Raw genomic sequence first — 14,809 nt, 5'->3', positions numbered from 1 at the left:
GGGAAGGGTGCAGATGTGGTTGGAGAAAAAATGGCTAGAAGGTTGGAGGAGGGTTTAAACTAGGGACTGGGGGTGGTCAATTACTGTACAGCTGGGGAAGAGTGTGCATAAGTAATGAAATTGTGTGTGGCATGGGGGAGGGGTAAGGGCAGTCAATAGCCTAAGGCGGAATAGAGGTGCAGAGAAATGCATAAAGTGCATGTACACTGATGCGAGAAGCCTGACCAACCAGATGGAAGAATTAGAATTAATACTGTTGAAATAAAATTATGAAGTGGTGGGAAATAACGGGTACATAGCTGGATGAGAGCTATGATTGGGCTGTTAATTTACAGGGCTATAAGTCTGTCCAGGAATGACAGTACAAATAAGCGAGAGGGGTTTGTTTATATTTAAAATTGTTTCTAAAACCCATCGTACTTGCTGATATGTGAGGCCAAGGAAAATGTTTGTCTCCAAGTATAGTGGAAGTATCAGAAAATATCCCCATAGAGCAAATGGATGTGGCAGCTAATCAGGGAGAAGTCATTATCATAGGGGGCTTCCACCACCAGGACATTGAGGAGCAGAACCCTGAAGGTCCAGCAAAGGAAACAATGAAAGACAATTACCTTTGACAACTGGTTCAGGACCCAACAAGTGGGGCACTTCAAGACCTATTATTGACCTCTAAGGCTGGGTTCACATTACGTTATAGGCGTCCGTTAGACGGACTACGTTACACTGCTGCATAACGCGGTGTAACGCAGTCCGTTAACGCCGCTATTGAGTCCAATTTCGGATGCATCGCTAGCGCACGCCCACAATGGGCATGCACTAGCGATGTGCAGTCATTGAGTGATGGACCCTGGGACGCGGGCTGCAGCGTTTCCGGGTCCGTCACCGCTAGTGCAGATAGAGCATCTGCTAGCTCTATCTGCTGTGCTAGCACGATGACACATCGGCCGTTAACGCATGTGTTGAACAGGCTGCTGCTAACGCAATATGAACCTAGCCTAAGCCAGGCTGCATTTAAAGCATATGGGTTGGGGGGTAAGAGTCATCACAACATAGTATGTTTGTGAAACTATGAAATGGTGGAATTGCATTATTTTTGCTAGTTCACCCCACTTGGAATTATTTTCCCCATCTTCCTTTACATGTCATTCAAATCTACAATTCTTTTTGCAAAAAATAATTCCTAATACAATTATGTCGACAAAAATAAATAAATAAAAGGTTACGTCTGATGAAAGAAGGGTAGGGAAAAAACTAAAGCACAAAAATAAAAGGAAAATCACACAGTTGGTAAGGGGTTAATGGGTAATGAATCATAGTGTGTTGCTCAAAATAAATAATCGTCTCCTGTCCGGAAGCTGGACTACTCAACTGTATGGCAATGTATTATGACTTTGTTTCCCATTTTGCCATTTTTTTGCTTCATGTTCTAGTTTTTTATGTATGTTTATGTATTTTTCAGAAAAGCGATCATTGCGAAGCTCCTCGTACTTTACAGTGAAGGAATTCTGCCGCTACATGAAATGGGCTGTGCCGGCATTTCTCTACTTTTTAGACAATCTTATAATTTTCTACGTCCTGTCCTACCTACCGCCAGTAAGGGATGAGTATATTTTTTATGGTGATGTGTTGCTGTTTTTATATGAACTTCTTTATTAATATATATGATATATTCTACTGAAATTTTTTTCCCTGAATCTTTTTTGAGAGACTATCTTAAGGTTTTTTAAACAAACAAACAAACAAAAAAAAGACCTGCTTCCACTTATGAAACCACTTGTGGCTATCAGCACCCTGTGAATTGATCTTGGAGTGCAGTAGCTTTCTTTGGTAGCCTCTCACTGTTGACCTAAGGATGGGCTGTTTCGGGAGCACGCCCTTCCAGTTTACCTGGAAGTTTTATACTAATATCATTCCTGTTCTACGACACTGAAACTAGAGTATTTTTCTTCTTTTGAAATGCAAATACGGTATCTAAATCAACGGCAATATCGTGGATATTTACCACGTCCAGATTAAACTGCCGCCCACTGTACAGAGAAGTGATCCCGAATGAGTAGTGTTAAATGCAGTACCCTGCACAGCCGGCTGACTGGTGCACCAATGGGCAGAGACTGTGATGCCAATACATGGCTATGGCCCCTTAATTCTTGGGATTGGCGTGAGTCCCAGAGGTCAGGCCCACATCAATCCTAAAGTAAAGGCACAGACTAGTGATAAGCCCTCTTTTGACACGATTGAGATACCTCCTAAGGCTGGAATCACATGAGCGTATAACATGAGATGCGAGATGCTAATGGCACTTGGCTCCAGCTCTGCTGCGAGCGTGAGCCAACTGTTGGCTTACTGTGCTCCGATCCTCTTGCACAGGTCCAGAGGAGACAGGAAATAATTTCTCCCATCTCCTCCATTGCCTGACTCGGTGTATATTAGACTGCACTGGGGTGACATCCGAGTGCAGTCCGATGTGTCACGCACCCATAGACTGGTATTGGTGCAAGTGAGCAGTCTAATAAAGTGAGAGTAGTCTAATTATACACCAAGATAGGTAATGGAGGAGATGGGAGAAATTATTTCCTGTCTCCTCTGGAGACAAGCGGATCAGAGTACAGTAAGTGCTCAATTGCAGCATGCTGTGACTGCGCTCTGATGCCGAATGGCTGGAGAAATTAATCGCTGATCTGCACTGCCCCATAGTATAACACCGGTTCCAGTGCTATCCGATAAAATGTCAGATAGCACTCAGCCGTGTTATACACGTGTGTGAGCGAGGCCTAAAGGCAATTTCTGTAGTGGAATTTTGAGCTGCATGTGAGCATAATTTAATAAACCAACTTTCCTTTTTGCCTTCCCCCTTTATTTGGCAAATGGATATTATCTTATGTCCTTAAAATTTATTCTGTATCAAGTTCAGAACTGGATTGTAATGTACTAAAATGTTTCTAAACCGGCTAATGGAAAGCTGTTTTTGTATGTGTCATTTTCAGTTCTTTGTGTGGTCTTCATTAACGTCAGTTGGGAAGTAACACTGCAATCCACAGGGAAGTGAATTTGTGGCAGAAAAAAACACAAGTTCTAAAAAAGACAAGTTCTGAACTTGCCCTTAAAATGGCAGTACGGGGTGCATATGTGTAAATAAAAGAAGTTCTAATGGGTATGATATTAAATGGGTTGTCCACTACTAGGACAACCCCTTCTTGATCTATATGATTGGCGCCAATAAAAAGCTTCTACTCTCCTCCCATGCCGGTGCCAGTTCAGCGGTGTCATCACTCGCGGTCCCTGGGTTTTCGTGTGGTTGTGACACGTGAGCCTGGCACGATCAGTGCTTGCGTCCCCCGCCTTTTAACGAACTGAACATCAAGAGGAAGTGATAGATGGCTGCAGCCCTGACTTTTTCTTGGATGTTTAGTTGTCCGAAGGCGGGGACATTGACGCCAGGCTCACGTGTCATACCAACTGTACGAGAGCCCCGGAACATGAGTCCTGACACCACTGGAATGGCGCCAGTACAGGAGGGGAGTATAAGCTTTTTTATTTTATCGGGGCCAAGAGTTGGGTATGAGAGAGGGCTGTCCAAGTAGTGGACAACTTCTTGAATTGTACTTTACATTGGAAGACTTTTTTATACAAACTACCGTACCTTTTATGCTATTTTTTTCTTTTTTGGCTTACCTGAAGATTGAGTGAAAATATTTTGCATTACTTGATTTTCATTTTTTTTTTCTAAATGTTTTTCTTTTTGCCTTCTCCTTTTAGGCTATGGCGGTCTTGTTGTCCAATTTTGTTATCATTACAACTGCGTTCTTCTTCAGGATCGTATTAAAGTATGTAACCTTCAATGTACTGTAGATATTACTCTGGCCATTTTATATTTCTCTTATTTACTGGATGACCTACACAAATTTAAAACATAAAAGCTTTTATCCCAGAAAACTAGCATAAAACACATTGAAAAGTCGCAATGTTTTGGCATCACTTTTCATTTCCACCAGGTTGAAGCAGCTGCCATAATGGGTGTAGCTGTAGACGAGCTTGAGTTGGACAGGGCAAGGATAGGTCCACCCATCAAATTCAGCAAATGCGCCGGTGTTAATGCCTGAAGTGCTACTCCAGTCTCTAATTGAGTCCCTCATTAAGACTGGCATGCATAACTCCAGTCTTAATGAATTAGCCCCTAAAACGTTATTGTATTTGTCTTTGATGATCTCTAAAATGAAAATAAAGGTTCTTTTTTTAAGCATGTTCTCTTCCTTTAAAAAAAATGTTTTTTTTTTTTTTTTTGAAAACCTGATATTTTTGGCCTTTTTTTCCCCTCCTCCAGGCGACACCTTTCTTATATTCAGTGGGCATCCCTCCTAATACTATTCCTATCCATAATGGGTCTCACATCCCAGAATGGGACTCACAAAGAAGTCTCAGTCCATGAAGTTCACCACATTTTCCATTCCAAACCATCCAACAGTTGCATTTTTGTGGCAAAGTCTGATGCCGAGAGTCATGAAAGCAGCAATCCTGCAATACAGAAGACATTGAAATTTATCCCTCTTGGATTTGGACACTTTCTGATTTTACTGCAATGTTTTATATCAGCTCTGGCAAACATCTACAATGAGAAAATCCTGAAAGAAGGGGACCAGATTTCTGAGAGCATTTTTATTCAAAACAGCAAGCTTTACATGTTTGGCGTTTTGTTCAATGGACTCACGTTGTCTCTTCACAGTGAGCACTTCGACAAAATAAAGTCCTGTGGGTTTTTTTATGGCCATAATGGATTTTCAATTGCTCTCATTTTTGCAACTGCATTTGTTGGGTTGTCAGTGGCTTTTATACTAAAATTCAGAGACAATATGTTTCACGTCCTCACAGCACAAGTGACAGCCGTTATAATTACAATTGTGTCATTTTTTGTATTCAATTTTAAGCCCTCTCTGGAATTCTTTCTCCACGCTCCTGTTGTTCTTCTCTCCATATATATTTACAATGCAAGCCGAATAATAGAATCCAAAGGCCCTCCACAGCGGGAAAAGTTAAAAATAGTAGATGGAGATGTTTGGGAACAATCTTGTGGTGTAAGTATTTTTTTTTTTCACTTTTGTTTATGCAACTTTTTAACATGACAAAATTATAAATATCCATACAATATTGCAGTTAAATACTTATGCCAGGTAACATGTTACTTAACTGTTAGGTTATTTTTCTGTGTGAAGTAGCCCCTCTTATTCACGAAGATCCCCACTGGTCACAGAAACTATAAAGCTAAAAGTGGGCAAACAAATGGCGCAACACAGTCTGTGGGTCTGTACATTCCTGAGCTGAGCACATTTACTCTGTTGGTTTATTGATCCACGGGAGTCTATTGTCTGGCTGTAAAGTCTGAAACTTTCCCACACTAGTAGTCTGGCTGTGTAGTCTGGATCGCCCAGTATAACAGCAGTCTGGCTGTGTAGTCTGGATCGCCCAGTATAACAGCAGTCTGCCTATGTAGTCTGGATTATTCCCTATATCAGCAGTCTGCCTATGTAGTCTGGATCGCCCAGTATAACAGCAGTCTGGCTGTGTAGTCTGGATTATTCCCTATATCAGCAGTCTGCCTATGTAGTCTGGATCGCCCAGTATAACAGCAGTCTGCCTATGTAGTCTGGATCGCCCAGTATAACAGCAGTCTGCCTATGTAGTCTGGATCGCCTAGTATAACCGCAATCTGGCTGTGTAGTCTGGATCACCCAGTATAACAGCAGTCTGGCAGTATACTCTGGATTATTCCCTATAACAGCAGTCTGGCAGTGTAGTCTGGATTATTCCCTATAACAGCAGTCTGGCTGTGTAGTCTGGATTATTCCCTATAACAGCAGTCTGGCTGTGTAGTCTGGATTATTCCCTATAACAGCAGTCTGGCTGTGTGGTTTGGATTATTCCCTATAACAGCAGTCTGGCAGTGTAGTCTGGATTATTCCCTATAACAGCAGTCTGGCTGTGTAGTCTGGATTATTCCCTATAACAGCAGTCTGGCTGTGTAGTCTGGATTATTCCCTATAACAGCAGTCTGGCTGTGTAGTCTGGATTATTCCCTATAACAGCAGTCTGGCAGTGTAGTTTGGATTATTCCCTATAACAGCAGTCTGCCTATGTAGTCTGGATTCCCCAGTATAACAGCAGTCTGGCTGTGTAGTTTGGATTATTCCCTATAACAGCAGTCTGGCTGTGTAGTCTGGATTATTCCCTATAACAGCAGTCTGGCAGTGTAGTTTGGATTATTCCCTATAACAGCAGTCTGGCTGTGTAGTCTGGATTATTCCCTATAACAGCAGCCTGGCAGTGTAGTTTGGATTATTCCCTATAACAGTAGTCTGGCTGTGTAGTCTGGATTATTCCCTATAACAAGCAGTCTGCCTATGTAGTCTGGATTCCCCAGTATAACAGCAGTCTGGCTGTGTAGTCTGGATTATTCCCTATAACAAGCAGTCTGCCTATGTAGTCTGGATTCCCCAGTATAACAGCAGTCTGGCTGTGTAGTCTGGATTATTCCCTATAACAAGCAGTCTGCCTATGTAGTCTGGATTCCCCAGTATAACAGCAGTCTGGCTGTGTAGTTTGGATTATTCCCTATAACAGCAGTCTGCTTATGTAGTCTGGATTATTCCCTATAACAGCAGTCTGCCTATGTAGTCTGGATTATTCCCTATAACAGCAGTCTGGCTGTGTAGTCTGGATTATTCCCTATAACAGCAGTCTGCCTATGTAGTCTGGATTATTCCCTATAACAGCAGTCTGCCTATGTAGTCTGGATTATTCCCTATAACAGCAGTCTGGCTGTGTAGTCTGGATTATTCCCTATAACAGCAGTCTGCCTATGTAGTCTGGATTATTCCCTATAACAGCAGTCTGGCTGTGTAGTCTGGATTATTCCCTATAACAGCAGTCTGCCTATGTAGTCTGGATTATTCCCTATAACAGCAGTCTGGCTGTGTAGTTTGGATTATCTATAATATAACGCTGGGAGCGTCACTCTGTCCGAAGCCTTAATAGACTGCGCAGGCGCGACGCTCCCAGCGTTACATCATAGATGCCGCCGAGAGCAGGGGGTCGGGAGTACGGGGAGATGCCGTCGGGAGTACGGGGAGATGCCGTCGGGAGTACGGGGAGATGCCGCCGAGAGCAGGGGTCGGGAGCATGGGGGCGCCATATGTGCGCCCGGCACAGAAAGTTTTTACTTACGCCAGTTCCGGCGCCATTGTTTTTCTCCTCCTGGTGCCGTAATCGGCGCCTGCGCAGTACGCGCTTTCCGGCAGTGTCTTCAATAAAATGGCGCCGGAAAGCGCGTACTGCGCAGGCGCCGATTCCTGCTGCCGGAATCGGCGCCTGCGCAGTCCGCGCTTTCCGGCGCCATTTTCTTGAAGACACACCTGCAGTGGAGCCGGATGATAGGTGAGTATGGTATTTTTTTTTTTTATATGGCAGCAGCATACGGGGGCATATAATACAATAGTGGCGCAGGATGGCAGCAGCACATGACAGAACGGGCGCAGGATGGCAGCAGAGCATGACAGAACGGGCGCAGGATGGCAGCAGCACATGACAGAACGGGCGCAGGATGGCAGCAGCACATGACAGAACGGGCGCAGGATGGCAGCAGCACATGACAGAACGGGCGCAGGATGGCAGCTGCGCATGACAGAACGGGCGCAGGATGGCAGCAGCACATGACAGAACGGGCGCAGGATGGCAGCAGCACATGACAGAACGGGCGCAGAATGGCAGCAGCACATGACAGAATGGGCGCAGAATGGCAGCAGCACATGACAGAATGGGCGCAGGATGGCAGCAGCGCATGACATAACGGGCGCAGGATGGCAGCTGCCCATGACAGAACGGGCGCAGGATGGCAGCTGCGCATGACAGAACGGGCGCAGGATGGCAGCTGCGCATGACAGAATGGGCGCAGGATGGCAGCAGCACATGACAGAACGGGCGCAGGATGGCAGCAGCACATGACAGAACGGGCGCAGGATGGCAGCACCACATGACAGAACGGGCGCAGGATGGCAGCAGCACATGACAGAACGGGCGCAGGATGGCAGCACCACATGACAGAACGGGCGCAGGATGGCAGCAGCACATGACAGAACGGGCGCAGGATGGCAGCAGCACATGACAGAACGGGCGCAGGATGGCAGCAGCGCATGACAGAACGGGCGCAGGATGGCAGCAGCACATGACAGAACGGGCGCAGGATGGCAGCAGCACATGACAGAACGGGCGCAGGATGGCAGCAGCACATGACAGAACGGGCGCAGGATGGCAGCAGCGCATGACATAACGGGCGCAGGATGGCAGCAGGATGGGAGCAGCACATGACAGAACGGGCGCAGGATGGCAGCAGCGCATGACAGAATGGGGGCGCAGGATGGGAGCAGCGCATGACAGAACGGGCGCAGGATGGCAGCAGCACATGACAGAACGGGCGCAGGATGGCAGCAGCACATGACAGAACGGGCGCAGGATGGCAGCAGCACATGACAGAACGGGCGCAGGATGGCAGCAGCACATGACAGAACGGGCGCAGGATGGCAGCAGCGCATGACATAACGGGCGCAGGATGGCAGCAGGATGGGAGCAGCACATGACAGAACGGGCGCAGGATGGCAGCAGCGCATGACAGAATGGGGGCGCAGGATGGGAGCAGCGCATGACAGAACGGGCGCAGGATGGCAGCAGCACATGACAGAACGGGCACAGGATGGCAGCAGCACATGACAGAACGGGCGCAGGATGGCAGCAGCACATGACAGAACGGGCGCAGGATGGCAGCAGCACATGACAGAACGGGCGCAGGATGGCAGCAGCGCATGACAGAACGGCGCAGGATGGCAGCAGCGCATGACAGAACGGGCGCAGGATGGCAGCAGCGCATGACAGAACGGGCGCAGGATGGCAGCAGCTCATGACAGAACGGGCTCAGGATGGCAGCAGCTCATGACAGAACGGGCGCAGGATGGCAGCAGGATGGGAGCAGCACATGACAGAACGGGCGCAGGATGGCAGCAGCGCATGACAGAATGGGGGCGCAGGATGGGAGCAGCACATGACAGAACGGGCGCAGGATGGGAGCAGCACATGACAGAACGGGCGCAGGATGGGAGCAGCACATGACAGAACGGGCGCAGGATGGCAGCAGCGCATGACAGAACGGGCGCAGGATGGCAGCAGCGCATGACAGAACGGGCGCAGGATGGCAGCAGCGCATGACAGAACGGGCGCAGGATGGCAGCAGCGCATGACAGAACGGGCGCAGGATGGCAGCAGCGCATGACAGAACGGGCGCAGGATGGCAGCAGCACATGATGGAGACCATATACCAATAAATGCTCGCCACCCGGGCGTAGAACGGGTTCAATAGCTAGTTCCATATAACAGCAGTCTGGCTGTGTAGTTTGGATTATTCCCTATAACAGCAGTCTGGCTGTGTAGTCTGGATTATTCCCTATAACAGCAGTCTGCCTATGTAGTCTGGATTCCCCAGTATAACAGCAGTCTGGCTGTGTAGTTTGGATTGCCCCCTATAACAGTAGTTTTTCTGTGTAGTCTGGATCACTCCCTATAACAGCAGTCTGGATCGCCACCTATAGCGTCAGACTGGCTGTATAGTTAAGACCCCTTTATACTAGAGCAGTCTGGTTGTGTTTTAGTCCTTATCACATCTATGATGGCTCTCAAAAGCTAATTTGATTAATTTTTTTGTAGTTTTCTTGTCTGTGTGTTCAAATAATTTTCATGTACCATATATACTCGTGTATAAGCAGAGGCACCTAATTTTGCCACGAAAACGTATTGACTCGAGTATAAGCTAGCTATGCATTGTCCCCTCATCCCCATCCTTGTCTTCATTGCTCCTTATTCCCCATCCTTGTCTGCATGGCTCCTTATCCCTATCCTTGCATGCATGGCTCCTCATCCCTATTTTTGTATGTATGGCTCCTCATCCCTATCCTTGTATGTGTGGCCCCCATGAGGAAAGCATTAAAACAAAAAACAAAACATCCTACTTACCTTCCTTGCAGCATCTTGTTCCGGTGCCAGCAGCTCCTGTGGCCAGGCGATCACGTGTCCCAGCTCATTAAGCCAATGAATATTCACCTCTGTCCACGCCTATGGGAGTAGAGAGAGGTGAATATTAATTACCTTAATGAGCTGGCACTCCTGATAGCCCGGCAGCTGTTGGAAGCTGATGGCTGCGGTTGTAACTGTGCATGCTATAGGAGAAGTGAAGGAGAAGTGAATATTCATTGCTAGTGCAGTGACTATTCATTTCTCTTTAGCAGCGGGCACAGGTACAGCCGCGGCTCCTGCCTCCTGTGACCCGCTGCTCCGCCGCTCCCCCTCCCCCACCATCTTGTCACAAGGACTCATGTATAAGCCGAGGGGTGCACTTTCATCAAAAAAATGTGCTGAAAAACTCTATTTATACACGAGTATATATGGTAATTTTTATTTTTGGAGTTTTTATTAGTTTTTGTAGATATCTGTGGAAAATGAGTCCACAAAAAATGCCACTAAAATATATTTGAAATGGTGTTTCCCTTTCTTCAACCACTATTTGTATACATCGCACTTACGGTAGTTTGTTTTTTTTGCTTTTCTTTCATCAAGGGCTTGGCTAGAAACATCAGTTTGGACTGTAGGCTGCTTTCTCCTTTGTATGTATTTTATTTGTTTTTCCCAACTTTTTCTTCATTAATTTATTTTAAGGATTTACTTTGCACACTGTGGCCCCACACAAGCTCATAACAGATCTTTTGGATGGTATATCAGTAATTACAAAATAGTTTTTAATTATTGCTGATTTTCACTGTAATTTGGATTGGCTTATTAGACTTGGTTTGCAGGACAAATTAAACCACCTTACTAGCCTGCAAAGCTACTGCTCCCTCCCGATACCCAGCGATCACATGATCACTAGGATGGAAGGAGGAAGCGCTTGGTATAGGTATCAAGATGGAAGGCAGAAATGGAAATGGACTATCTCTGCCTTCTCTATGGGGACCCTGAAGGTCTCTGATGGTTGGCTCCCTGCAGCTGTCTCTGTAACAATTGTCCTTGTGGAGTCCTATGAGAACTAGCTCGACATTTTAAAATATTGTGTGGTCTGCAAATAAATATGTTCATTGCCAGCTATACAAACAATTTTTGGCTGGATCTACCCACTGAAGTTCCATATTTGGTGTTGTAATGTGTTGGTTTTTTTTTTTCTTTACCTGTAGGATGGGGAAGAGCTTGAAAAGTTAACCAGAACAAGTGACGACTCAGAGACTGATGAAGACATTTTTTAACCCATTTGGTAGCGCAGACGTCAAAAGAAAAATTGGGGGCCAAAATTACTGATGCACTGTACTGTATTTTGGAAACTGGTTTAAAAAATTGACTCCCCCCAACATAACTATTTTCATGGAGAAAATACAGGGGTTTGCACAAGATGAGCAATATTTATTTGGGACGGGTATTCTATTAAGAGTGGAATTGGGAAGCAAAATGTGAAAAATAATGTAAAAATATTTTAAGTACGGTATCTTGTCACATATAATCTTTGGTGTATTGACGTTTCTTGACCCTGAAGTTACTCCCCCGATTCTTAGTTATCAGAGGTCTTCTTTTGATCCAGTCACTGCAACTGTTTAGCGCTGCTGAGTGTTACTGTATCGGGCTGAACGTGCTTTGGGAGGTGTAATCTTGAGCCTGAATGTGTGGTTGCAGTGCAATGTGTGTGATCGTGGCCTTAAAGGGGCTTACATTTCTTTGAGTCTCATCTCTTGATCTTTCCCCTTTTGGGGAAACGTAAGTCAAGAGACCGAGCAAATTTTGGCTCGTTCATTGAAGGGGTTAGTGTTATCTTTATTTTGACGAATGTGAATACAATTTTGTGCTATTTACTAATGAGTATTACGGGTTCTCCTTCTGCAAGGAGAAAAAAAAATGCTATTAACCTGCAGATATGGGGTTAATCTGGAGGTTAATAGCGTTTTGAAGATGCCAGGCACCTGCACTGAGAGCCCTGCTGCCAGGAGGAAATTAACTTTATTCCGCCCTACAGGCTTGGGCTTTGAGTCAGAGGTGTGCGGCCGGCGCGGCTTCAGTCACCGCTCTGTATATAGTCAGGAGCTCCTGACAGACGGCTCTAATTCTGAGCACCTGAAACCGCTCTGGATGCACCTGTATGGCTGAAAGCCTGAGCCTGCCGGGAGGAATAAAATTAATTTCCTGCCTGGCCACTTTGAACTGTATTAACCTGTAGATTAGCCGCATAGCAGCAGGTTAAATAGTGTATTTTATTTTATTTTACATGGCAGGTTCTCTTTTACAACTCCCCTCTTTTCAAAATGGCTTCTGATGGCATGTGACCAGACCGTCTATCAGCCATCCTATTAGAAGCAACCCATTGCATAAGAATGCTTTTTTTTTTTTTCTGGTTGGAGGATGCTGATGGAAGGTCTGGTCATGTTTCCCTTTGGAAACAGGAGCGTGGTGCAGTCTTTGGGGGAGGGTGTATTACGAAAAGTAAGAAAAGAATCCATAATACATCTTTATTAAAAAGTGCCATAAAATCTTCTCCCCAACACATCTATAAAAATAAAGTGGACAATCCCTTTAACTCCTATAGAAATAGAGAGAGGTTCGCAGGCTGGTATTCCCGTCATTGATGCGGGTGCCTCCTTTGGGACTCTTGCCCATCAGGCAGTTCTTATCCTTTGGATGCCTATTAAAGGTTGTACTTTTTGACTAGAATAATACTGCTCATCAAACATGGTTCTAAAAGATATTGTTACATGAGTGCCTTAGTCTTTTCCGAGTAGCCTATCTACCTTGCAGGAAATTTTTGAAATTGTTCCAGAAGTTACATCTCAATAGATGGAAGCATACAATTAGAATAATAAAGTTGGCGCACAATTTAAAAAAAGAAACGTTTTCACAAATATAATTTAGATTACTACATGTGTCAATGTAATGTGCGCTCTGTGAGTGCGTCTCCGTGCACTTTGTATGCATGCTTTCATCTTCTTGCTTTCTGGTTCTCCTTCCTTGATCGCTCCATTGTAGTGGTTGACTAAAGGTGGTATGGTTCTGTCCTACCCACTCAGCGGAACGCTGCCATAATGCCTCTTCATATGCACAGTACGGGTCTCATTCCCCAATATCCTACACACGTAGGTCCTGATTCATCATTGCCATTGTCTAGTTTTTGTGTCTACTTTTGTGTGTTTTGTGCCTTTTCTTGTTTGCACCTGATTCATTATTCTATTATTTGCACCTTTCGGTTTATTGTCTGATTCATTAATGGCAACTTTTTAAATGTCATAAAATTTAGCACAGCTCCACTCCTGTTACCCACTAATGTATTTTTGAGTACACCAGGATTTTGGTGCAATTTTTGTACCATTTTACAAAGGAGTGGCATTTCAGACAGTTCAAGACAAAAAAAAACAAAAAACACTTTTGACTTTGCGGCTAATTCATGAATTATGTGCAATATTTAGAAGAATTTTGCCCGAAATATGGCAACTAATACCACAAAACAAGGAAAATTACTTAAAAACCCCTCAAATGATGAATCGAGGTTGTAATGTCGAATTCCAAGACATTGATCGCAATTGGCAATTGGTTGTCTCTAAAATATTGGGTTTATCTTTTTATGTTTAGATGACGAGAAATGTGAGTAGGCAAGAGGAGCAAAGGTTATGTGGAATGGAAAGTGGCACCAGCATTGCTCCAGCATACTTCCAATGCTGCCGGCGAAATGCTACAATTTGACATGGTTTCTGGTGTAAATGGCTTTTAGATACAGTATTGCATCAGCTGCCTGGGATCCAAGAACACAGGCAGGGTAGGATGTTTTATACAACTTCAGCTTGAAGGTGCTGCTCTGTTTTGGGGTTTTGTGTGATGCCAGGAGGTTGATGGAGCCTGAACTGCATGGATGGTTGATGCTGAGGACATCGGGCTTGGTAGTTCCATACTGTATGTCCTCCCTTTTTGCAGTTGGTGCTGCTCACAGTTGGTCAGAACATAATGGCATGTGACAGGTCTTGGCACTATACAGCACTCACTAGTTATAGATGACCTTCCATGTCTTTCTTGATTCAGCAATTACTTATTTTCACCATGAAATAACAATTCTTGAACAACTTTCTGTTACTCTTTGCCATTCCTCTGTAAATCCATAACCTTGACAACTGGGCGTTGCCCCATGAACAAAGAAAATAAGGGTTTGTGTAAAAGTGTTCTGACATGGCCAGCAGTGATTGGTTAGTGTCAATGCTTAGGGACATTCCCCCAACTCTTAACACTCTTAAACAAACTCATAACAACTCTTAGCAGTTTTCACATTGGTCTTTCATATTTAGGAGGAACTACAGAGGAACGGTACAATGTAGACTTGTAAGAAAATATGCTCCGGATTTATTGATTCATCGCGAATAACAATTATTTGCTTAGCAGAGGTGATGGCTCCTCTTTAACTCTAACTGGCTTTATTGTGTTATAAATTATGCACAGACACCGAAACTATCTCGGATCGATTGTCTCTAAATCTAATTCTAATAAAGCAAATTGTCAAGACCCTTTGAATAATATTTGTCCTACTTGTGATGAAACCAAAGAATGAGTATCTTGATAGTAACCTGATAATGAACTATTCACGGTAAATTTACAGTGCAGGGTTAAAGTTCCTGTATTCTAGCAGACGCGGGTTCGGTTCCTGACTGTACCTGCTCCAGACACACCTGGAGACCCTGGGTAATAGACAGAAACGGTTTATTAC

At 44.9% G+C, this 14,809-nt stretch overlaps 1 protein-coding gene across 4 annotated transcripts in view; it reads left to right on the top strand.

Annotated features, from left to right (window-relative positions):
- Nucleotides 1–14,607, top strand: part of SLC35A5 (solute carrier family 35 member A5) — a 56,166-nt gene extending 41,559 nt beyond the window's left edge. For 3 of the 4 annotated variants that reach the window (XM_069761673.1, XM_069761672.1, XM_069761674.1), the window contains 4 exons: nt 1,460–1,593; nt 3,757–3,824; nt 4,322–5,069; nt 11,259–14,607. In XM_069761673.1, coding sequence (XP_069617774.1) covers nt 1,460–1,593; nt 3,757–3,824; nt 4,322–5,069; nt 11,259–11,327 — 1,019 coding nt within the window. In that variant the 3' untranslated portion in view covers nt 11,328–14,607. The remainder of the gene's footprint in view (nt 1–1,459; nt 1,594–3,756; nt 3,825–4,321; nt 5,070–11,258) is intronic. The other variant, XM_069761675.1, reaches the window with a different exon arrangement.
- The last annotated feature ends 202 nt before the right edge of the window (nt 14,608–14,809 follow it).

Source organism: Ranitomeya imitator, chromosome 3, assembly GCF_032444005.1.
Source record: "Ranitomeya imitator isolate aRanImi1 chromosome 3, aRanImi1.pri, whole genome shotgun sequence".
Lineage (NCBI taxonomy): Eukaryota > Metazoa > Chordata > Amphibia > Anura > Dendrobatidae > Ranitomeya > Ranitomeya imitator.
Note: the sequence above shows the minus strand (reverse complement) of the source record. Positions and strands in the feature narration are given on the sequence as shown.